The following is a 24,573-nucleotide window of genomic DNA, read 5'->3' as shown; positions in this document are numbered from 1 at the left end:
AGTTCTGTTCTGGTTACAATATGAATGTGTGAAGTATGACACTTGTTTCCGCACATTTTGTGTCCAAAAAGTGAGAAAAAAAAAGTAGAGACAAAAACAAAACGGTGTCCTGCTCGGGTCAATTTTCAAGGCAGCTCTCTGTCCCCAGACAGGAGAAAGTATATTATGTAATTGTATATACATTAAGACCAGAGTTGACCAATTGGCAAAGTGTAACTCTTATTTTACATATATATATATATATATATATATATATATATATATACATACTCAAAATAAGAGTTACACTTTTTTTCTTTTTTTTTGTACTGAATCACCAGAGTGTGAGTGGGTGTCTGTCTGTATGTGCCCAGCAATGACGGGGCGTCCAGACGTTCCCTGCCTGCTGCCCTATCTAGCTGGGATGGGCTCCAGCACTCCTGCCGGGGCTCTTCTTTCATCAGCAGATTCCGCACACCACTGTGCACGTTTCTCTTGGCAGGCGATGCGCGAAGGAAGAGTGGAAATATGTTTCAGTTTTAGCCTGAGGTAAAGTCAATGGGAACTCCACTGACTTTGGAGCCATGAAACATGTAGATTAGGTATCAGCATAGTTGGTGGTGCCCCTGTGTTTACTTCTCGAGCCCCTGGGTGAGAAATGATGAATGTCAGACTGATATTTGTTCAAGAGATAAACTGTTTTTAACAGCCAATAACTTGAGTAAAGCAGAAACACATTTTCCTTGGCTTGTTTAACATCACCAGCAGCCGCTTCACTCTCACCGCTCACAGTCTTCCTCACTTTCCTCCCAGAACAATTTATAGACCGTCTGAAGACGTCTGTCCACATGATCAACTTCTTTTAACAATAAGGGACAGTCCTACAGCTGGCTGTTTAAATGAAGATCTTTGGAGGCTTCTTTTGAACATGTATAGTCTTTTTATCTTCTGTCTTTTGAGTTTCATGTTCATGAGCCTTGTGGTGTCGGTGACGTGGTAACATATACCAATAAATCAACAATTTTATAACCTCGAAATTCAACCACACGAAATATACCAACACTGTTGTCGCTTTTACCGAACTAATGCCGGTAGTTACCCTCCACTGGCCATGCTGCTCAGCAGCTGCCCCCACCCCACCACACTCACTCAGTGGAGCACTGAAAGACCCGATCATACGACGTGAGATCACTGGGCCTGTGACGCAGTGTGTGTCAGTCAGTGCATGTCTGTGATTGAAGGAGCTGCTCCTGCTGCGGGCTGTGACCTTTCCCCTAGTTTCCAGCCAGGTTGTCATTGCAACGCGCAGCTGCACACCTGCTGCTGATTCGAGTCATTTAGAGGGCAAATGATGACGCCGTTTTTAAGAATCCTCAGGTTTTCTACCATAACTGACCCGATTTTGGCGTTTCTGCAGTAAATGGTTTGTGAAAGATGGAAAGTGAGTAACTTTGTTTTTTCCAGCAGAGCTGCTCATCTTTTTTTTTTTTTTGACAATGGAGCCAAAATCCAGGTTTAATGCACATTTGTGAGCCTCATGCAAATTCGGAATGTGCAACATGTAATCTGCCTAATCTGTATCAGACAAAGGACCAAAAAAACTAATGTGCAGTGGCGGAACAGACCCTTGGCAAATGATGCTACAAAATAACTGGGTAAAACTTATTACAAATCTCACCTGAGGGCTCACCGTGGTGAGGTTTGTTGGTAGGTAAGTCCCAAGTCCCATAAACACACCATATATTGATAGTACTAGTCAAGCATTAGTTGTGACACACGACTTTCCCCACAGGCCTCTTGGTCTAAATGAGCTGCTGAAACAGGCTTGAATTAGCTTGGTTTTCACTGCTGATCTCCAGCTTACGTTAGCTTGGTTGTGTTAAGTGACGTTGCTTATGTGCGTCACTATATCTAATGTGGATTTAGTCGCCAGCACAAATGCAAAAGCTCAACAAAACAAACACCACACTTGACATGCGTTTGAATGTAATGTTCAGTGTGTTAGGTCATTCCATTGTGAACATTGTTGGATATAGGCAAAAGGGTGTGTTGAAACTCCTGATTCAATATGTCATAATTATGCATATGTGGAAGACATTCATATCTTTATAGAGAAGATGTTCTATTATTGGATTGTTTTGTTTTATTTAGTCCATTTATTAGTTTGTTTACAGTGATATACTAACCTGTGTTGAGTAACTCTTTCTCATAACTAATTATTATTATTATTATTATTTCTACCTGACTAAAATGTTTTCGAGTGTTCATCGACAAAAACTATTGCAAGGGGATGTGACTAAAACTACTGAGCATCTGAGACTGCAGCTGTGTGGCCCAGCAGGACATGTGGTTGGTGAAGGATTGCTGCAGACGTCTTGTTTCTCCCATACAAACTGAGGAACTAGAATTTCATCTTTTCATCTTACGATGCACTGCCTCTCTGTGGAATCGACAAATAAGATCTGCACCTTGCATAATCTTGGTGTCCTCTGAGCTCCTGAACTCGAGAAAGCTACTGGAGTAACAACAAAATTATACAAAGGAGCATCTGAATCACTGAAGAAACATATACACTCAGAGAGTTGCAGGCATTTGCACTCTTATACAAACTTACCTTGCATACCTACCAAATAGCTTCACCACATTTTAACTGTCGACAAACAATGCTCCCTTAAAAAAATGAGCGTCAACCCGAGAAGATGTTGGTTGGAGTCAGTGCATTGTGCAACGTATGATGTTTGAACATGCCTGGAAAGCAAACTTCATTGAAGAGTAAACATCTGTTGGACCATCCACAGATACACAACATTCACCTGCACTTAGGGCTATTGAACTTGCAAAAGCTTTGTTGTTTGTGTAGCGGCAACCCCTGGTTCTGTCAACGGACAACCGGTTGACAACCCAGAACGGAAACCAGAATCAACAGACATCTTTCAGCTCCACGCAGACAGTGTTGTAGGTTGAGTGAGTGGAGCTCCCAGTCTGTCACAATGCTGAGTCGTCACAAAGCTGGAGCAAAATGGACAGTTTCTAATGACAGACGCAGAGCAACTGTGTGTCTTTGTCAAACAATGAAGCCCAAAGAGCCTGAATTCCTGCCTTTGTTTTTCTTGTCTTCAGAAGCTTTATGGTCACCGCTGTGAAGGCACACACATCCCGCCTGCCCTTCTGTAGACGTGGCTAATATTGACACTGCCAGGCTCCAACACTGCCACTATTGAATTTGGCTGCTCAACAGAATGTTTGTCTTGTATTAAAACAACGGTCAGGGAACACGGTGCCGGCGCTGGGGTCGGACACTTGCAGCTTGTGGCCGGTACAGAAAGAGGAAGAGCACATCTAGAACGCATTTATAGTCTTGGGGTGTTGAAAGGTGTGTGACTTTCTGTTGTTGCAGTTCTCACACCACTGAGGCTGATCACGGCGAAAGCCAAGTGGGGCACTTGTGTGCTACAGAGCATTAGCTTAGTATTCGGGGCACATTAGCCTCGCTACTTACAACTTTTTTTTTTTTTTAATCCCTTGAATGTCTTTACAAACAGCTGTCAGTCAAGAATAGAATGCATCATTTGTGTTGTTAACACCAGAGTAGAGCAGCGCATTTAGAAGGAAATTGTGTATGAGAGAAAACCCTCAATCCAAAATGGTTTTTAAACATTTAAAGTGTGAGGTCTGTCACCAACGTTGTCCAGTGTGAGCTTGAGTTGAAAAGTTGTCTCAGACTGAACTGTCTTGAGGCTGCGATAAACAACTACAAAGAAAACAGAGTCGACTCAAATTTACATTACATGTGTCCATTTTTACTTTTGCATAAAGAAAGTGAAGATTTTGGTTTCAGTTTCACACTAAATTACGGTTTACTTAATAACCCAAATAAAAAAAATGAGGCCATGATGGTCAGATTTGGCTTTTCTTCCTTTCTTGCCTTGTTACTGTATATTTTAAAAAAAAAGAAAGAAAAAAAAATCACTCGTCATGAATGAACAAATGAAGGTGGAATTGCCATCTCTTTGTCTTCTGGCATCGCCTATCTGGTATTGCCACAACAAGCCAGTGTGCTCCACCTGCAGACTCCTTAGTCACACGTCATCTCCTCCTTTATCACATTCAGGAAGCGGAATGTTTGTCTTCCTCTTCTTCTTCAGCCCTAACTTGGTTCAACATGTTTCCTTTCTGCACGTGTCCCTGAGCCTAAGTCTCCACACTGACATCACAGTTGTCTCCACCTGTTGCACCCTCCCTGCACTCTCCTCTTCGCTGCTGAATCTCTGTCCATCACTCTGCCAGACTGATCCCAAATACATCTGTTCTCGCTTCCCCTTCCTCCATCGCCTCTCATTCCAGCAAGAATTAGCCAATAGCTGCATTTAAAATGATGCGCTTGAGAGAAATAGTTCACAGTGCTGGTAAGCTCACTGAAACTTCTTTGTAACCAGAGTGTGCTGGGCGACAAAGCAAAGCAATTATCTCTCCTTCTAAAAGCCACTTGGCCAGCCCTCCTGTCGGTGGTGGAGCCGCTCCACTCATACGTGACTCTTTTCTGTTCACTTTCACCCAGCCACTGAAAAAGCACTCCCACCAGGCCTGGCTACAGTTACACCCCGACTTTCCCCGCGCTAATCTGCTCCATCTCAAGTCGAGGCGGCTGCTAATAACCACATTTTGGAATCTAACTGAGAGGGAAATAACTGTGGTCTAGCTGGTGGAGGTGGACGTGACTGCATGTCATGTTTAAAATTATGACCTGGTCAGATGAAGTCATTATTGCTTGTGCGGATCTTGACCATATTTTGTGTCCAGCATGTGGAAAACGGAGGAAAACACAGCAGAGAAACGGTGCAGTTAAACGGAGAGTGTTCTCAGCGTGCGTTTGTGGGTTACCATACCAGAAAGACAAGTTAGATGAATACGAGTTTGGAATATCTGCAACAATACATGGCAAGAGGATTAAAATGAAGGGAATTGCTAAATGTATTTTAATAATATTCTTCTTCTTCTTTTCCTTTCGGCCACGGTGGATCATCTTCCTCCATCTCACCCTGTCCTCTGCTTCCTCTTCTCTCAAACCTACAAACCTCATGTCCTCCTTCACCACCTCCATCAATCTCCTCTTTGGCCTTCCTCTCCACCTTCTGCCTGGCAGTTCCAACCTCAACATCTTCCTACCAATGTACTGGCTCTCTCTCCTCTGTACATGTCCAAACCATCTCCATCTAGCCTCTCTGACTTTGTCTCCTAAACACCTGACATGTGCTGTCCCTCTGATCTACTGTTTCCTGATCCTATCTATCCTGCTCACTCCCAGAGAGAACCTGAGCATCTTCATCTCTGCTACCTCCAGCTCTGCTCTGCTCTGTCTTTTCCTCAGTGCCACTGTTTCCAAGCCATTCAACTTATAATATATAACTTAACTTAATAATAATAATAATAATAATAATAGAAAAACACTCAGAGAGTGCAAACCTCCACCAAGCAGCTTTAGTCCACCCAAACCACAATCTCCCCATGACAAAGTATCCTTTAAAAAAATGAAAACATAATTTGCTCCAATCTGGCACAAATGCCGAACTTGAATGTTGAAGAAGCATTAAGCAAATTCCGGACCCCTCCACAAAATGTAGTCATTTCATATATTACCTGAAAATGTCATTCAAAATCCAAAACTTTTTATTTTGAAAGAGATCAACACCATTGAAAACATAACCACCATGGTAGAGGCAAGAAAAAAAATCAGCCCCCACACACTCGTGACGACAGACTGCAGTCCTGACCCCACCACTGTGCCAGAACAGCCCAGTCCATGCCAACAGAGCCTGTTGCCACATGGGCTCCACCTGGTGGGGAGATATCAGAGGACATACAGAAAAGACACCAGAACGTCAGAACATGTTCAGAGCCTTTCAAGTTATTCTGCTGACAGAAGACCAGTGACTGCTCATCATTACGACAGGTATTGGCATGGGGTGTCTGGTGAATTTGATCATGTGTGAGGAAACATCCGGTGCTTCTTTATCTGCTCCATTAATGCAGGGCTGTGGTTAATATGGGATAGAGCCTGGCCTTCACCTGGAGACGTACTGGTGGAAGTGAGTTCCAGTCACTGCTGCCAAGCTATAATAACAGCATGGAGTCCAGCAGCAAGTCAGGAGGAAGCTGGACGCCCATCCAGAAATGGCTAAATATCTCAGCGCAGCGAAGAGTGGAGGTGAATCCTTATTATCCGGGGCGATGATAAACATGGAGCACATTTACATTTTAAGCACATAATGTGCCGCAGCTTTGTGGAAATCATTAGTTACACACTTCCTGGCAATTATTTAGCTATTTCAGCGCCGACGATAGGACAGCAAGAAGGGCTGCGGTATTTATGAGAGTCGCTCACCCACAGCGTGAGATAAAGCAAAGCAATAACGTCGTTCCAAAAGTCTCCGTCTGCTAATTAACATTGTGAATTCAAGCAGAAAGGCGCCTTTCTTTGATGACTTTAATTGCAGCGATGTGCGAGCCACAATTTAACGGCGGCTACAGAGGAGCTGCTCCGCCGCCGCACATCTGACACTGTTTCCTCACCTCAGAGACTCGGCCGCGATTCTCAACATGGCAGAGGAAGTTGAGCTCCACCTGATGATTTAATAGACTTAAATGAGTTTTCCTCCCGCAGTCAATTATGAAGAGCCGCAGCAAATTTTACGCTTAGTCGATTGCTAATTTGCAGGGGAAAAAAGGAAATAAGATTTTTTTTTTTTTTTTTTTTTTGCAAAAAGTAGACACCTTTTCTCAACAGAGCGGGTGAGATACTGCATCCTCTCGCCCAGAGTGACTTCTGTTTCCAAGACTGAGGGCATGAATGAGGACTGAGTTTATGAGTTTGTTACATTTCATCAGGATGCACATAATATAGAAATGAATGTCATCTGAATGTCCAACAGTGTCACAGACCCCCCTCCTTCTGTTCAGAATAGTATGGTCTGCTCCTGCCTTGCTCTCTTCTCTTCCAGGATTGGGGGTTGCATCTTCCTGCCACAGACACACACCTGAACCCAATCTCGCAATCTTCCTGCACAACATTTAAATGCCGTTCGTCAGTTTGTCACTTGTTCTACCCTGTGTGTCTGTGCCTGATTACCTGGTTCCTCCCCCCCCCCCAATCCTGTGGACTGGCTCTCTATGGACTGAATACGCGCTCATGGATGCTCACTAACCTTCTGGCTCTTTTAGACTCTTGCGCTCAAGGACACTTACCATATTCTGTAGTTTTTCTGTGTTTGTTAGTTTTGATTTTGTCGCCATCCAGTGTGGTCTTTCCGGAGTGCATTTGTTTTGTCCTGCTCCCTTAGTTGTTAACTGTTATTAGTATTCTTGTTTATTTTTTCTGTATTTTTTGATCCTCCTTCTTTAGTAGAAGTTGAGTAGGTTTTGTTTTCTCTTTCTGTTTGTTTTGTCTCTCGGTTATCTTATCTGTATACTCCTTCTAGTGAGTTTCATTCAACTGCTGAACTCCATCTCCACTCTGTCTGCTGCATGTGGGTCTCCCGTATAAGTTCCTTACAAACAGTATACATTCGTGAAAAGAAAGAAAAGAATTTACAGTTAAAAAGTATTTACATCTACAGAAAATAAAAATATTAACAATATGAGTGGAAATGCATGGAGAAAATACATGTAGTTTAACAAATGGGAAGAAACAATGAGCAGAAAAAAGAATTTTTTATGTAATAATAATAGTAATTTAATGAACAAATACTGAATACAAAATCTAGATGTGACAGACTATCAGCGCAGCTCTCTCACCAACGGTTCAAAGGAACGACGCCTGACCCTGGATTTCATCATCATCCCACCAAGACCTGCCGCCCCCCTCCCCCCTCTCGCCCCCCTCGCCGCCTCCCTGGTGTTAATGAGTGAATCCATCGACGATTACAATTACGGAGAGTGATTCACCCCTGTTGAACTTCCCCTTCTCTGCTGCCGAAACATGCGGCAGCATCTGTAAATGGAACAATTAAGATAATTGACAGAACAAGAGCCATTAACAAAGGCTGCTCACAGCTCACAGCACCAATTAGATTCATTCCCATAATGGAAACGCTCTTGTTCCGCCGTTGTTTCTCATTTGCAGTTTTCATTGGAGCTGCTTTCATTGGGGACCCCGAATCCAGCGGAGATCCTGGCCCATGTCAGCAGCATCCCCTCCATCCTCAGTGTCACATTTGGCTCCAGTAACATTATGTCTGTTAATATCTCACTGAAGGAACGTCTATATCAACTGATGCTAGCAAGCTGGAATGCAGTTTAAAGTCATGTTAATAGTCTGGTTGCCGTATTCAAACCTTTTTGTTGAAAATAGTTCACTGTGTTTTCATTTGCATCTTGCTATATAGATTGTACATTTGTTGTAAAACAACTCTCCCGAGTACCACCCTGACAACACTGGCGTTATCCTTCAAACATCAACATGGAGCTCCTCTCAGATGCCTAAACACATCTCTTCTCCTTTTCCGCAACATCTATGTGTCTTGTCGTGTGACATACGCATGGCATGTAAGAGCAGACTGAGGATGACAGAGGTGGGCAACTTAATTTCCTAAAGGGCCACAGTAGAAACCGTAACACTTGTGAGGGGCCATCATCAAAAGAAAGACAGCGATGAATACAAAACATGATGGGAAAATATCCAAAATATATACTTAAGTAACAAGGACAAAATTAACCTAAAAAGATTCAACGTAAATAAGTGTAAATATAAACGTATTGAAATGTTTTATTTCATATGTATTTGATTTCAATATAAATCAACATAGCAATAGACCAGACGTTCAAGATAAAAAGGAAATTTATTTTCAAAATATATTTTCAGTACTCCTATGTATTTTGAGGAGCAAGAAAAACACACAAAAATGGCCAATGAAAAGAAGAAAATTTAGTCTTAAAACATAAACATGATGTATTTACTGCTGAAGTGGTGGTGGTGACTCAAACAAGCAAAAGAACAAAAAAGGCAACATATGAGTTATGGTTTTAGTTGGGTGAAAAGTGCAGAAAAGTGTCAGGTGTGATGTGGGACAAAAGGGTGTCAGCAAGGATGAAAGGGAAGGTGTACAAAACGGTGGTGAGGCCAGCAATGTTGTATGGCTTGGAAACAGTGGCACTGAGGAAAAGACAGAGCAGAGCTGGAGGTAGCAGAGATAAAGATGCTGAAGTTCTCTCTGGGAGTGAGCAGGATGGATAGGATCAGAGGGACAGCACATGTCAGGTGTTTAGGAGACAAAGTCAGAGAGGCTAGATAGAGATGGTTTGGACATGTACAGAGGAGAGAGAGCCAGTACATTGGTAGGAAGATGTTGAGGTTGGAACTGCCAGGCAGAAGGTGGAGAGGAAGGCCAAAGAGGAGAGTTATGGAGGTGGTGAAGGAGGACATGAGGTTTGTAGGTTTGAGAGAAGAGGAAGCAGAGGACAGGGTGAGATGGAGGAAGGTGATCCGATCCGATGATCCGATCCGTTAGTCTTAAGTTTAGTTAGTCTGACGTCAAAAGGGTCATGGAAAAGAAGGCATCGGGCCGCATTTGGCCCCCGGGCCACACTTTGCCCAGGTCTGCGCTCTGATAATCTGTCCTTTTTCACATCCATCCTTCCCAGGCAGCCTGTCCACCTAGTAACACTCTCGTCTATGACTAGTGGTGTAACAAGATGCACATTTCAGAGAACGAGACAAGAGTTTAACTTCACTAGATTTTAAGAAAACTAAACACAGTATGCACATGTACTAACACCCTTTGATATTCGCGCAACAAAACACTGAATTGTGAAGTGTTTTATAACCCCATCCTCACATGAACCTCTTTTGAGAAATAAACTACACAATACTATTAGCCCGACTGTCAAAAGCAGAAAATGATGTCATCCAATGGTTGTGTGTGAGGGAGGATGATAATAAATGTGTTATTGCAAACAGGGATCATAAAACAACAATTTAAGCAAGATGAAAAGCTTTTAAACTGAGTGGTGATGATCAACGTCTGATTGACGGTCAACTTCCTCTCATTGTTGCATTATAATCACTTTTTTTTTTCCTTATACAATCAGTTGTATCCACAAATGTGTTTTTAAAACCATTGGTGAAGGTTGGAGCTTGAGTCAGTCATCGATCAGGTGGTTTGATTTCCTGCAGCGATCCAACTCACAATGTGACGCCCTCAACTGACCCGTCATGTACGGACACTGTCGCACTCCTGGAGCTCTACGGCCCAGATTCGGAGGAGCTGATCCTCACCCCAGTTGACAGTCTTGATAGACACATGTGCAGCACATACTGCGAGCAGATCGTATGTATTTCATTGGCAGTTTATTTTCTCAAACCACCGCAGGAGGGCTTCTCTACTTTGAGGTCAGCACGTGTCCAATTCATTTGAGGATAAATTGAAGTACCACTCGCTGCAGGCCGAGGAGATTGGTCTGCCAGAGATAGGAATGTTCACAAAGTGGCTCCACTTACTGGGCATTGGTTTAGCGATAAAAAATAATCTTGAAAGACAAACATTCCAAACCGCATGAGCGAATTATAAAACATATTGCTTGGCAGAGACAGAGACGGAGTCCATGGCTGGTTCAAGTTTGTCCTGTTCCCGACCATCTGCAGTGAGAGCCCCTTCATAACGTCTGAAACTGAAGACAAACCAAATACCTTCTGAGTCAACACGCTCTGATCCCTCCTGTGGGAGGAAAACAAATAAACACCGGCTTACGCTTGGCAGCCTTGACGAATCCACTGAGGAATTCCAAATACTCCTGAATGTATTTTCCATGAGCAATGTTTGTGATCAAAGAGGGCAATTTAGAGAGGAAAGAGGAAAGAGGTAGGCAAATATTTTCAGGCGAGATTGTGATGAGGAAGCCGCTGAAGCTGTACGCGGACGTGTGACCTGTCACTTCTGCTTGGTTCAGACATGAAACAGACCTCAGTTTGCCTCGTGGTCAGCAGAGACACACACACTCATATACATGTTTGTTTTGCTATCTTTGTGAGGACCTCTCATTGCCATAGCCCTTTCCCCAGCCTCTCACCCTTAACTTAACCACCCAAAAGAAATGGCTAACCTCAACCAGGACGCTGAACCAAACTTAAACCCCATTACAATAAGCGACATTTAGTGATGTTTTCAAGACGCGGTACCCACAAGTATGGTAAAACATTCCCACACACACACATACACACACAGAGCTAGTCAATAAGCAAACTAAACCAAAAAATGACAAATGGACTGAAGATATTTTTGACTCATATTTTAACTGAACAAAGGTCCTGCGGCAGAAATTGGAATCATGTCAACAAACATATGGCGACTCAACTCACTTTATTGGGGCCTTATGTGTATCTCAATGCCCTCACATCAAACCAGTAAAAAGATACAAGCCAACAGGATCAACTCTTGGATATTCAGCAGTCGGGGAAGTTCACAGCTGTATTTTCACTGATGCAAAAGTCCTAGTTGTCGGCGTCCTGCCAGCCAAACCTAACATGGATTTCCATGCTAAAAATAGAGCGGAGTTGAACATAATGAATATTAAATTGAGCATGACCCTCATGAAGTCCTTTTTTCGGAATTAATTGAAAGCAGATTTTGTCTGGAGGCTAGAAAATAAAAGAGCAACTAAAGCGTTGACCCATCGGAGCCCAAATGACTCACGCTGGATTAAGTGTTAACATGCCGGAATACATAAACAGGCTTTAGAACCTCGACCTTTGTGTAATCAACAGTTAAATCGGATGATTCTATCGGGTGTGAAGACAGCAGCGGCACCGCGCCTGCCGATGCTTGTTAGCAAGCAAATTCCTCAGGAGCACACCCACAGAAACAACCTGAGAATTACTAAGAAATTAAAGTGAAAGACTGAACATGCGTGGACATGTTGTTCAAACAATGCACATTTTGCAAGCCTTAAAATGTAGAAAAGTACCTCCAAAATGTGTAGTTTTATTGCTCCCATGGCAGATTTGACTGACTAACTCAAACATTTAACATGTACTTTGCATTCATTTTAATGTTTGTTGAAACAATTTCCACAACACTGGCAGGAACTCCACCCAAGGTAGAGCTACTGAGTTCTGACCTGCTGCTTCAGTAGGAAGAGGGACAGAAGATGAATAGTGCATGTACGATCTGGGAAGGACTCCATCGTGCAGCGTGAGGAAACCACCATCATCCAGAGGCGCTCATTTCACTTGAGAAATCCCAGATTATTGTCATGACAAAGCGTTATTTCTACTATCGAACATTTATTTGTTGATTCAAGGGAATTAAAAGTCGGTGCGTGGACCGTTTCTGGTCACAATTTAATATCGATCTATCACAAATTCATCTGACAGGCAGTAACCTTCCCTAAAAGTTCCGAGAGCAGCAAGTATTCCTGATAGATTTCATTAAAGTTGAAACCAGCTCAGAACACCGACATGACTCGTATGAAACGGAGGAGTGAGAATGGTTGGCGTACTGGTGGAGTGAGACGACATAAGCCGATTTGAGTGAAAGTGTTCACTTATGCAAAATAAAACTGGTTATCAGGTCTATTTGGTGATTCCCTTCCCTCTTAATAAATCAGCTTAGGCTGCGGACTAATGGCTTCACGCGCTCCACAAATCTGTGCACTGCAATAACATGCGCCAGCGAGCAGAGATTAATTTAATAACTCTTTAATATTCTCCAGGAAGGAGAGCCGTCGACCGGTGAGTCCAGAGCATATGTGATAGGCCGACGCTGGAATAGGATATTGCCGCCAACTGATTGAATATTACATAAAAAGGTCATTTATATTCCGTCCTAAATGCCCACGACCCGGACTGAGAGACCCATGATCGGAGTGGAAAAGAAGGGTTTGGGAGGGAGAACAAGAAGATAGAGGACAGAACAAGCACAGACTGGACTGCACAGGCCGAGAAGAGTTCACACTCATTTTCTAACTTTGGATCCTGCTCAAGATGATGATCATCATAAATGTTAAACTTTTCACTTTTCACTATTTATGACCACAAATCTTCATATGTGTGTGGGGTGAGCTAACCCCCCCTGACTTTAAGTGACGTGGAACAGAAAGAGAAACAAGGAAGTCCACACGTCTTGACATGTATTGAATTGAAGACGATAAAACTCATAGCTTCTAATCATGAAAGCATATCTCTGTCCAGTGTGCAGCCGCCCGGTCGCTCGGATGTCCGAGCAGCAGGCGGGAACTTTGCTTCCACGAGCAGCAGATGTGTTCCTGTCATTGAGTTATTATGTTTGATGGAGTTTCTTTTGGGAGTCTTCTGTTAAAAAGCCGATACAGCCGCCATCATCCATCATGTCGCGTGCTGTGTTTTCAGCTTGTGGATGTTTCCGCTTGGTTTCATCATGTGTGAGATTTCTGGTGTGTGTGCTGAGCCACCATGAGATCAGACTTAGCGATCAACGACAGATTCTTTTTTTTAACCTCATGTGTGGGGTTGCTGAAGATTTTACAAATCCTTCCAGAGGAGTGGAGCCCAGTGGAGGTGGCACAGGACAGACGGCTGCTCACGTGGGAGTGGTCTTAGGGTGACATGTCCAAACTCACTCCCTCTGGCAATGGGTGGTTATTTTGGGTCTTTGGGGACAAAGCATAGACACACAACTTGAAATTCCTGATTTAGATTACTGAAGTGAGAGTTTCAATTCTCAACCTTTGGTGTAGCACCACAGCAACATGGACAGAAGATTTTGTAGGTATATTCAGAAATCGACAGAGACTGGTGGAAATGCTAAATTGGTAATACAAACAATTCCCTATTTTTATTAAAAAGAACAGCGCTTAACTGAGATCCAAAGTAATTTCTGGTGTGAGCCCTGGAAATGTGTATGAAATGGAACCTCTCAGAAAGATATAATTATCCCCTAAACACTGTTAGGGTCAACGACCAAACCATCTACATTCATCTATTTCATTTAGCTGTTCTTGGAATTATTTTTGAAATTTAAAAAAAGCATAGTGCACCTGGGGCTAGCCTGACCACCCAGTTCTTTGATGGCTATAGAACAGAGTCAAATAATAATAGTCATCTGCTGACAACTGCTGACAAGAAAATCTCATAACTGGCCTCAAAAACGAATCACTTATACACAAATCAAATTGCACAGTGGTTCAACTAGGGCTAGGTGCATCAGGAAGGGGTAGGGGGTGGGAGGTAAACAGAGCTCCCAGACGCTGTAATGAGAATCTGCTCCATTTGACAGTAGCCTGCAGCAGAGCTCTACCATCTGGTTACAATTGGAAAGCAAGGGACCAGACTGGGGGGGGGGAATCCGTGGGAGACACAGATGTAATGGACAACACTGACCCCCAGTGGCCGCGCTGAGGTTTTGATCTGCTGAGTTCCAGTGACAGTTTATCTCTGAATCTGAATGAAATTTATTGCCATGGTCAGTGGGGATCCCACCAACTAGGAAAGTGCTTTGGAATAAAGTGCTGTCAATAAAATAAAATAAAATAAAATAAAATAAAATAAAAACACTCTTCTGTGGACACTAGCACGGGCTACTTTGGTCGATTCTCACCTGCAAACTTCACATGAAATCATATATAGCACCTGTTTATTCATCTCTGAAGAAAGAGATGGGAACCATGAGGCTGACTGAGATCATGAGGTGAGTCCCTCACCCACCTACCACATTTGTGAGACCATTCGAAAGGTTGAAGGAGCCGTCCGAACCCTCTGAAGTGGGACAGTCAACCCCATCCATGAGTCAGTGTCTTGCATCGTATGTAAGAAAATACATTCAAAGCACATCCATGACACAGTGGTATTAACGCTGCAGAACAAATGTTTGGATAAAAGGGAGTAGATTGTTGGTGTGAGCAGAGAAGTTTGTGTACGCTGAACAAACACTGAAGGTGTGACCTGAGAAGCACCAGAGGAACAATGACGTTACAGCTGTTATTGATGTGTGTGCAGGGCCTGGGTACACATTCGGGGCTTCTCTGTGTGTCTCAGTGTGTGTGTTTAATAAGGGAGGGTGAGAGGCTTTCAGCAACGTTCAAAGTTGGTCAACAACTGTGGTCACACGCAGAGGAAACTACAGCTTAGCACCAGACAGCAGCTTCACGCAAGGCGTTGAGAGATGACCCGAAAGCAGTAGGTTTAAACATGTTAATGGCAAGTTAAATAACATTATAAAGAGGAACACTGACAACGTCATGAGTTTGTTGCAAGTTGCAAAAATATCACCCGCCCACATTTATGAAATTATTATTGAGAGAATTCGAACCAAAAGAAGCAAAGGAGTTTAAACACCAGTAGAAGAAGAACCACTTCCTGGACGTCCACTTTTGGAATAATCAGCTTGAATGACAAAGTCTCTTCAGCTGCAAATAATGCTGTCAAATGTCTTTCACAACAAGCCTGGCGACTGTGATGTCATGATGTCAAACAAAGCAGATGTCGCGCCTCAGCTGGACCACGTTTAAGGAGCTATTAGCTCTTAGTGTTTGATTTAACGAAGCAGTTTGTCATGTGCTGTTTGCTTGGGGCTGGTTAAACAAGCTGGAGGAAGAGTCAATGTTGTCACAAGCGGCTGTGAAGAAGAAGGTTGAGATTGACTGATGGCCTCACTATTATGTCCAACTCAAGCCGCGTCACCCTGAAAACAGAAGAAACTGTTCTGGAGTTTAACCATCACACGCTCCAATATTCTGGACTCCTTGTATCCAGTCGCGTCATGATGTTGAGAATCGGCTAGAGAATAGGCAAAGTGGCTTTATAATATTGAACTGCATCAACAGATGCAGTTGTTGTCTTGTACTGGGTGTACCGCGGTTCTCGACCACAATCCGTTTCAGACGGCCGTTCGAGAAGCAATTTGTTCAAAATCTGAAGGGATTTTTCCCATTATAATGAATGGAAAAAGAAATAATGCGTTCCAAGCCTTAAAACAGGCTTTTGTAGGAGTGAATGTAGAGTGTCTGCTGCAGGTGTACTGTTCCTCTATGTGTGTGGCCGCTGCATGTGGGAGGGGTTGCCGAGTGAGTGACGTCTCTCCAGAAGTGAAGAGGTGCCCGGTGCGTGTCCAGCTCTGAATGTGCGCTTCTGTGCAGTTTGGCTGTGACAAAGTCATAAACCAAGTAACGCTCTGTCCGAGACTCGCCTCATCCCTGTCCCAGCTCCAGCCCACAACAGGACATCAAACCCTGGAGTGAGTGCTCCAGCCTCGGAGGTGTGGAGAGCGAGCACCTCCCCTGTGACTCTCTACCACGGTCCAGTGTGGAGACAGGAAAGGTTTTACACCTCAATATGAAGAAGAAACAGTCAGTAAATGTAGCTAACGGGTCACGTCTGCATACAGAGGCTGCATTATACACAATAACAAAGCGCGTCGTGGGTCAGCTGATCGGTCCATGCACGTTATGTTTTCCCCTGCTTTTTTTGGGGGCATTCGAGTTCAGGATTTTCGTTTGAAATCTGAAGCAAAAAAATCTCGGAATTTTTGTTTGAACTCTGTTTTGTTCGAATTCTGGGACGTTTGAAAACCAAGGTACCACTGTATTTTTCTTTTACTAAATCATGCATCAGCACTATATGAGTACGCCCATTATGTGTCATGCAACTGCTGACACCAGTTTCTCAAAATACAGGGTATCCAATAAGCACCTTTACTATTTTAGCCATATAACAATGAGCAACAAGGACTGAGGTATCACATTCTAATGCCCTTCAGTCTAATGAAGACTGTAGATGGATAAAGTTTTTACACAACCCACTAACGCTGATAAAAAAAAACATGTTATCACATGGTTATTTTCTAACTTTCTGTGTTCCCCTTCTTAATTGTTTATGCAGCTGTTCAGCAAGATTAAAAACTTGAGCACAATAGAACACATTCATCCCGTTTATTTTTATGGTGCTGAGGTCAAAAGGTCACTGTGATTATCACTTCCACTACTATCATTCACTCACTCAAAGAGAGCTGAAGCACCAACCTTAAGACATATATGCAGTCGGTCAAACAAGCTACCAAACACAATTGTTTGTTTGTTTTCCAACTGTGTCAATCAAAGGATTAAAAATACACGCGTTTCAACAAATAAATCGCCAGTGCGTGCGAGCTTGGCGTTGTTCTTATGATCTAGCACCATCTGCTGTTCATTGTAGACATAACAGCGGTGGCTTCCCTTTTCTATAGATCGAGTAGCGGTGATGTGGACTATCGACACCGGAAAACAGAATATCATTTCAATTCAAATAAATGACATCAAAAACACACGGGCCAACTTTATTCTGACCTTTATTTAAAAACAATACAGAATAAGACAAGAAAGAGGACGAGAAACTATTGTGACCTTCTGACCTAATCTTGAGCAAATGTTCCTTTCACGGTCATAATAGTCTCTTTGGCTTTCATTGAAACATTTGTCATTAGCAGTAAATCAAGATGCATAAATCGTCTTCTTCATTCAGCTTTTCATCCAGTATGTCAAAGCTATCAGCGATAATAAATATTAATTTGCAATACATTCAACAGTCATAAATAAGTTTCTGCCTCTGGCGTCCATCAACAATTGTTTACATTATACTCTGGGCTGGCGATCTATTCAAATAATTCAGTGCATGGCTGGATCGGTTTTCTTCTTGACAAACCTGAGAACACATTGCAAACATTTACATTCCTGTGACTTCCGCTGACTTCATGTGAGCTCTCTTCTCTTTACAGCTGTGCAGAGCAACGCCAAACACACAGGTGCTGATCTGATCCTTGCTGCTTTTAAATGGACGTTCACAAACAATAAATACTGCAATTTACTCTTTGATCTAGTAGGCTCTTTGTTTCTCATCGTCTCTTGGTGGCGCTACTCACCACAAAGCTCAATCTGTTCCTGACTTAAAGGCAGGGGTGTCCAAGCGGTTCCTGGGAGGGCTGCGGCAGGTGGGAGCTTTTGTTCCCACCCATCTAACACAGAGTTGAACCCATCCGGTTTGATCTGAAACAAGCAGCACGCAACTGCAAGTCAGCTGGTCACAGTCTTCAGACACCTGACTGGTGGAGCTCTGTGTGCTGGATGGGTTGGAACAAAAACCTGCACCACCCTGGCCCTTTGAGGACGAGGTTGCGTTGGCTGTCACGAGCTGTCGAGGTCAAGGTCCAGTGACTTCAGTAGTTCACACCTGTGATAGAACGGTGTTTGAAGGCACCATAGTTTGCTGGTCTAATGAGGATGTCTGACTGAGGTAGGACAATGGTCACAATGGATTGATGGATGAGTTCCTACAACAAGAGGCTTCAAGAGCTCACAACTAACATGGCATTGATCCGGGAATTCCAGGCGCGATGGAGGAATGGGTTAGACAGTAGCTATACTTTGGCTCTTCATTCGGTTGTAAAACACAAACACAGTTATGATGACATGCTCAGTGCCGTTTCACTGAGGCTTTTGTGGAGCGAGGAGTTTGGAGGAGAGGAAGGCTGTAGAGGGCAATGACGAAAAGGTTGACCACCATGATGAGGAGCGCCACCCCCACGGTGTTGGAGAAGGTGATGGGTGTGGAGTGTGCGAGGAGCCAAGCGCGTCTCATCGCCATGTCCTGCTCGAGGGCTGTCATCTGGAAGTGGGTGGCCAGAATCCCACACACGTGGAAGAGCTGATGGCTGTGGCCTGCAGGGGCAGAGCTGTGGTGAGAACTCCTTCTTATGACCATGGCACTGGGTCTAATCTGACCACACCCCAGCTACAAGGGTTGCAATGAGGGTTGTGGCTTGAAATGGTGCACCACTGTTGGAGACTTCAAATCTAGTGTCATGTATATTTACCTATGTACCTTACCTATGTAGTCGAAACTGCCCGGTGCCAGACGCTCAGGTAAATGTGTAGCGAACAGAAATCCGGTAAGGAAGGCCAGCGCGATGTGGTAGTAGTGCAGGAGTTTTGTGTCATTGTCAGTGCAGCCATCTCCCACACAGACGAAGAGCTGACAAATATGAAATCAGACGGTTTGACATGAAGGAACATATCGATATGAAGCATATTTATATAATGTGCATTACTATACTACACGCATGTGCAGTTTTTACTACATACAAAATCTAAGTCAGGCCATAATATGTGTAATAATTATGGGAACAAAATGTAAATGTACCATTGTGTGCTTTTCAAAAAAAAAAAACAGGAAGCCACATTTTTTCAATTTGAATCAATTTGCTATATTATTGAATCAAATGACGGACCCATACATCCAGTTAAATGACACAATATTGTTTATTTTGCATCAGTTTGACAATAAATCACGATGGTGGCTATGTTCAAGTTTTTATATCACCTTATTTAAACTAAAACTCTTTTAATGTCTTGAAAATATTTGTACATTCAGAGTAGTGGTAGTTTTTTTTTTTTTTATGAAAACTTTTTTGTGGAATTTGTCTGAATGTTTGCTGTGTAGTCAATGTTCACCTCGACCATGGCATGATGTGCCGCCACTCTTGAATCAGAAAGAGAATGATTTCCTCAGTTGTGTGTAATTATTACCCATAAAGCAGCTAGTTTCTATTCTGTGTTTGTGCAAGCTGAGAGGGATTTGACGCCACTGTGTGAAGTGGAGAGGCATTACGTACTTCAGCACTGCTGAGGATTTGTGTTGAAGTTAGTCACTGACGTGACAGAGGTGAAGCAAGCTGGTGTGTGAAAGAAGAGTGTGGCTTTACCCTGTAGAAGAGAGGAATGTTGTCGAACAGGTAGGGGTAGGCGAAGGCAACAACACGCAGGACTTTGCTGAACTTGGGGCTCTGGTATTCTGGGAATCTGAGGCAAAGGACAGTCATTACAGTAAAATATTCTCGCAACAAAAACATGACGTTTCCATTAAGCAGCAACGTTCCAACACACCACCAACATGTTCAGACTTTAGTTCATTCACCTTTTCACAGTGTCACTGTCGTACTGCAGGAATGGAAGACCAAGCCTGGGTAGAGAGGGAGAGAGAGAACCGTCACGCAGGAGTCCAATTTTTCCACAGAGTCAGAGTGGAAGCAGGTGCAAAAATACAAGTCATCCTCCGTTACACCGATCCTGCGCTTCCTCACAAGTCACACCTTCGCAAACCTCACTAACTGTCTTCCTCTCCTCCCTTTATCTGAGTCTGGCCTCCCTATCTTTGTCACAAACTCTTCCCCACAAGTCATGTACTGGTTTCTAATCTGGTCCGTCCTCGTCACTCCCAATGAAAACCTGAGCGTCTTCAACTCTCATTCTGCTCCTTCCTTGGCAGCAGAGCTACTGTCTCCAAACATCATGGCAGGTCTCTCTGCTGTCCCTCTAACTCTGGCTGCAGCTCTTCACAGCACACCACTGACAGTCGTCTTTAGTGGCTACAACCTGTCTGCACTCTCCTCTTCGCCGTGATATCTGCCCATCGCTCTGCATGTCTGATCCTAGATATGTGCACGCATCAGTCTTAAACAACCCTCATCTCGATTGCCACACCTGGACTCTGTCTTGGCTCTACTGTACACACTTCTATGATCTTCCTGAGAACCTACGAAGTGTGTCGTAGTCTTTCTCCAGTGCCACACTGACTGACGGACGTGACGGAAAAGGGAGAGTTTAAAAACCGATGGGTTACCGGGGGAGCTGTCCATCACACCTGAAAACATACCTGCTGTAACAGGAGAGGACGGTGCAGATGACAGCATTGACCAGAGCAATGGGAACAAATAACTGATGAAAGGAGCTGTTGATCCATCTGTCCGGGAAAACGTACGCCGAGTATATGATTGCTGACCCTGAAGGGAAGTGGAAAAAGAACTCAGCTACATAGATGTTGGATCAACAATCTCCTCCACCAGGGGGCCTACATTTGGCTAGCTTGTGACGCCCATCATGATCCCCCCACCCCTCACCTGTCCATCACCATTTCAAGTATCATCCATTCTGAAGAGTTGGAAGGCCACACTCACCCAGACTGTAGAAGCTGAGGCCACCGTAGTCGAAGAAGAAGCAGATGTGTCGAGCTCGGGCCGACATGCTGCTGAAGGTGTGAGCGCAGCAGGACATGAACGGGTACAGACAGCAAGAGAGCAGGAAGATGACCAGAGGCCAGGTGAAGGGGTCCTGCCACGGTGTCTGCATCAGCAACACTGTTACTAACTTCCACAGGAAGTACCTGTCAGGAGAGACAGAAGACCGGCATGAAACAACTGTCTTCTCACTGAACGGCAGAGTGACTACAGAAGTGGGAAGAACCAGAGAGAACTTGCTGAGAAGTATCAGCTCACTTTGGCGGAAAAAAAAATGTTTGAACTTGTTCCACACATATAGAAACAGAGCCTGTGTGGGTGCCGTATTGTACCATTGTGACCGCCATAGTGTTTGGTGATGGCCATCGTCGATAGAGAAACACCCACAGAGGAGTATTGAATAAAAATGAATAAAATGAAAGTTCAAATCAAAGTCAGACAGCATTATATCAAGCTCATTTGAAACAAAAGTGAGCAAACGTCTTCAAGCACAGGAGCAGGAACACAGTGTCAAGAGAGTACGACTGCTCAGATCAACACAAGTGCATTTGAAACTTGTTGTTGTCACCTGTTAGTGTTGTCGCCTGAGCATTGCTCAACTTAGTGGAATTGTCATTTGACTCACATGCTCATGTTGACTCCAACTTTCAAAAGTGATCATTTTACATTCTCAAGTTGACAGCACCAAAGAGCCTCAACAGACAGCCTTCAAGACGGAGGTTGGTGATGTAACATAGCATGGTCGCGGCTCGCCGGGTAAACAGGCCCCGGGCCAAACCTTTGATATTCCTGGCAGAAGTGCTGTCAAACCCGGATTTGGAAAAGTTAAATAAATGACTGATACGTACATGGAAGACCAGGACGTTGCAAAGCTCTACTTACACACGTGGCAGCTAGGCTGATAACAACAACAACAAACATGGAGGAATCCCTGAACAAAAGCAAAGAAAAGCATATGTTTGCTTTGGTTCAGGGATGTTTTTCACTACACAATGGCCAGGGTTTCCATTACTCTGAATGGACTTGAAATTCTTATAAAATTGAAAGTCTTATAGAAATATTTTCAAGACATTAAAAGAGCTTTAGTTTAAATAAGGTGATATAAAAACTTGAACATAGCCACCATCGTGATTTATTGTGCTGTTGTCAAACTGATGCAAAATAAACAATATTGTGTCGTTTAAATGTATGTATGGGTCCATCATTTGATTCAGTAATATACCACATTCATTCAAATTGAAAAATGTGGCTTCTTTAGGCAAATATTCTTATACCATTAAACTGCGATTAATTGAGATTAATTCATCACAAAATCTCTTATTCATTAGATTAATTTTTTCTAATCGAACATAAATGCGGCACATTGACTGACATTTGGCTGCAGACATCTTATAGCGGAAAGCTAATAGTGCACAACTGGCTCTGAAAAAGACAAAACCCCTCATGAAGTGATGGTGACACAAGTTGGCCAGAGCAAGAATACTGCCAGCGTGTGGACCTTCCCTGTGTAGCACTCGGAAACACTCATTATTTGTGCTTTGTACGACAACAGTGCAGTGAGTGCAGCAGCCCGTGAAAAGGAGCCAGCCCCAGATGTGCTCATTAGCGGCCAGCCTGCGGCCCCCTGATGCCCCGCCACACACACACACGCATGTTCACGTACACTCACATCTACTCTGAGAACTAACCACCTGAGGGAAATGCAGCACACTGCTGGTAAGAGACCTCTGGGAGGCAAAGGTACACACACACAGAGTCAGGCATGCTCACATGGGACTTGACACACATCAGCATGGAAGATGAAAAGCCAGTTTCACTGGCATTTTAGTTCAAATTCAAATCTTCACCTGCAGTTCAGAAGATGACATGATAAAAATGGAATTTGTTTTTCAGCAAGACTAACAACAAATTCCATAATGTACTGCAACAGTTTCTTCTGAAAAGATAAATCAAAAACTGTTTTGAGTTTGACCCAAATCAGATCCTATTTCATCTTTGTGACTGAGTTAGAAACCAGTGATGTGTGGCAACACAGAATCCAGCAGGCAGACTTCTGTTAATGAGCCTCCGCTCACCGCTGCGCTACCTTTACACCGACTAGGTGAGGTTTGTCGCCACGCAATTAAAATGGTGAATCAGTCTGTGAGAGCCAGTTGTGCTGGCTTTACTAGTTCCCTCAGAAGCAGAAGCTCAGGTGCTGCTGGAATCAGTTCTGTGCTATGACATGGTAGACAGGAGCCAACCTTGCAGGCAGAAAGCTTTCCCGAGGATAAGTGACTTGATCCCCCCACAAACAGTCTTTCGGCTTATACAAATATTGTATAGAAAATGAAAGGTCTAGCTTGAGCTCAGCAACTGGTGGGCAGAGTGCACCAGTAGGACGGAAGGAAGGAAAACTGATCGGCTGTACCAGGTGGGTAAGAAGTGCGTCCAGATGTTGAGCGTCTCATTGGTCAGCTGGAAGAGACTCAGGATGCAGTCTGTGGCTGAGCTGCGAGGGTGTCGGTACCCGGAGATGATCCCATCCTCGTGGAACACCTGGAGGGAAGGAGAGTGAAGGGCAGAGAGAAAAATGAACTCGCTCATCCTATATATACATATATATATATATATCAATGGTCAGTTGTTTCCCATGTTCTTATTGAACTCACTCAGCTTTTTGTAGATTTATGAATATATAATAAATATAAACTAAACTTAAGTCAAGGCTGACTTTTTTTTTTCAAATGATGGTCTGGCTGCTAAATTCCCATGTTGGTGCATGGTGGCACATGCATGGTTGGACAATACGGCTCAGAAGTCAGTGTTGTCTTGTGCAGTCCAGACAGTAGATTGTCCACATAATAGCAAGACATAATTTTGACAAAGGCCCAGAGCCAGTTAAGAAACTAGCCAGTAATGTGTAACTACGGTCGGCAGTAAAACATTTCATAACCTGCACAACTTGAAAGTCAAACTATGGCCAGAGCTACTGGCATGTCATTGCAGTGGTTTGATTTAGGTTCACAACCATCTCTATCAAAGATCAAAGGTGAAGGATCTGCACTTACTTTGGGCACCTGGTTGATGCTGACCACCCTGGGAAGCTTGATGAGGCTGAGCATGACCCTGGCCTGGTGCCTGCTCCAGCAGCGTCTCTGGAGCTCCCTGCTGCCTGCCGGTGTCTTCCAGCGTCCAGTTGCCATGTCGTCCCGCACCACCGCCCTCCTCAAATCCAGCGAGATTATCTGGCGCACCTGAGCCACGCCTCTTACTGTTGCCTCGGTGGAGACACACACACACACACACACACACATAGAGAGTCAGAGATTTGTTGTTAAGCAAGACAAGTTTTTCAAGACTGAGAGCGACCAAGCATTTGAACTTCGAATCATTCACTATTAATGTTTAAAAGCTTTGTCTGATCGAGAGTGTGAGCTGGGTTCATAAGGATCTGAGGGTTGTTGGTGACTGTGACGCTAAAGAATTGAAAAAAAGTTGAAAATTTCACTTGGACATTGTCATATGGAGTTTCATCAGGAGCATCAGTGGTGCTGATGGAGTGGGACAAGTTCCCTAGGCAGCACAGAGATATAATGGCCTGCTC

At 43.7% G+C, this 24,573-nt stretch overlaps 1 protein-coding gene across 1 annotated transcript; it reads right to left on the bottom strand.

Annotated features, from left to right (window-relative positions):
• Window positions 1–17,291: 17,291 nt before the first annotated feature.
• Window positions 17,292–24,152, bottom strand: paqr5b (progestin and adipoQ receptor family member Vb). The gene is made up of 8 exons (XM_053865586.1): window positions 24,038–24,152; window positions 23,398–23,525; window positions 20,928–21,133; window positions 20,627–20,753; window positions 19,889–19,933; window positions 19,677–19,773; window positions 18,802–18,946; window positions 17,292–18,633 (listed from the first exon to the last, which is right to left on the bottom strand). Exons 1-8 carry the CDS (start codon window positions 24,089–24,091, stop codon window positions 18,389–18,391), a joined length of 1,047 nt encoding a protein of 348 aa, XP_053721561.1. The 5' UTR covers window positions 24,092–24,152; the 3' UTR covers window positions 17,292–18,388.
• Between the last annotated feature and the right edge of the window lie 421 nt (window positions 24,153–24,573).

This window comes from Synchiropus splendidus, chromosome 5 (assembly GCF_027744825.2).
Source record: "Synchiropus splendidus isolate RoL2022-P1 chromosome 5, RoL_Sspl_1.0, whole genome shotgun sequence".
NCBI lineage: Eukaryota > Metazoa > Chordata > Actinopteri > Syngnathiformes > Callionymidae > Synchiropus > Synchiropus splendidus.
The sequence above is the reverse complement of the archived record's forward strand: the minus strand, read 5'-3'. Positions and strand labels throughout refer to the sequence as shown.

Excerpts from the sequence above, each read along its gene's own strand:
- paqr5b (XM_053865586.1), bottom strand. The coding sequence starts at position 24,091 with ATGCTCAGCCTCATCAAGCTTCCCAGGGTGGTCAGCATCAACCAGGTG. Across the intron at positions 19,934-20,626 it reads GTCCTCTCCTGTTACAGCAG|GCTTGGTCTTCCATTCCTGC; the intron begins GTATGTTTTCAG and ends CTCTCTACCCAG. Across the intron at positions 19,774-19,888 it reads GACAGTGACACTGTGAAAAG|ATTCCCAGAATACCAGAGCC; the intron begins GTGAATGAACTA and ends CCTTTGCCTCAG.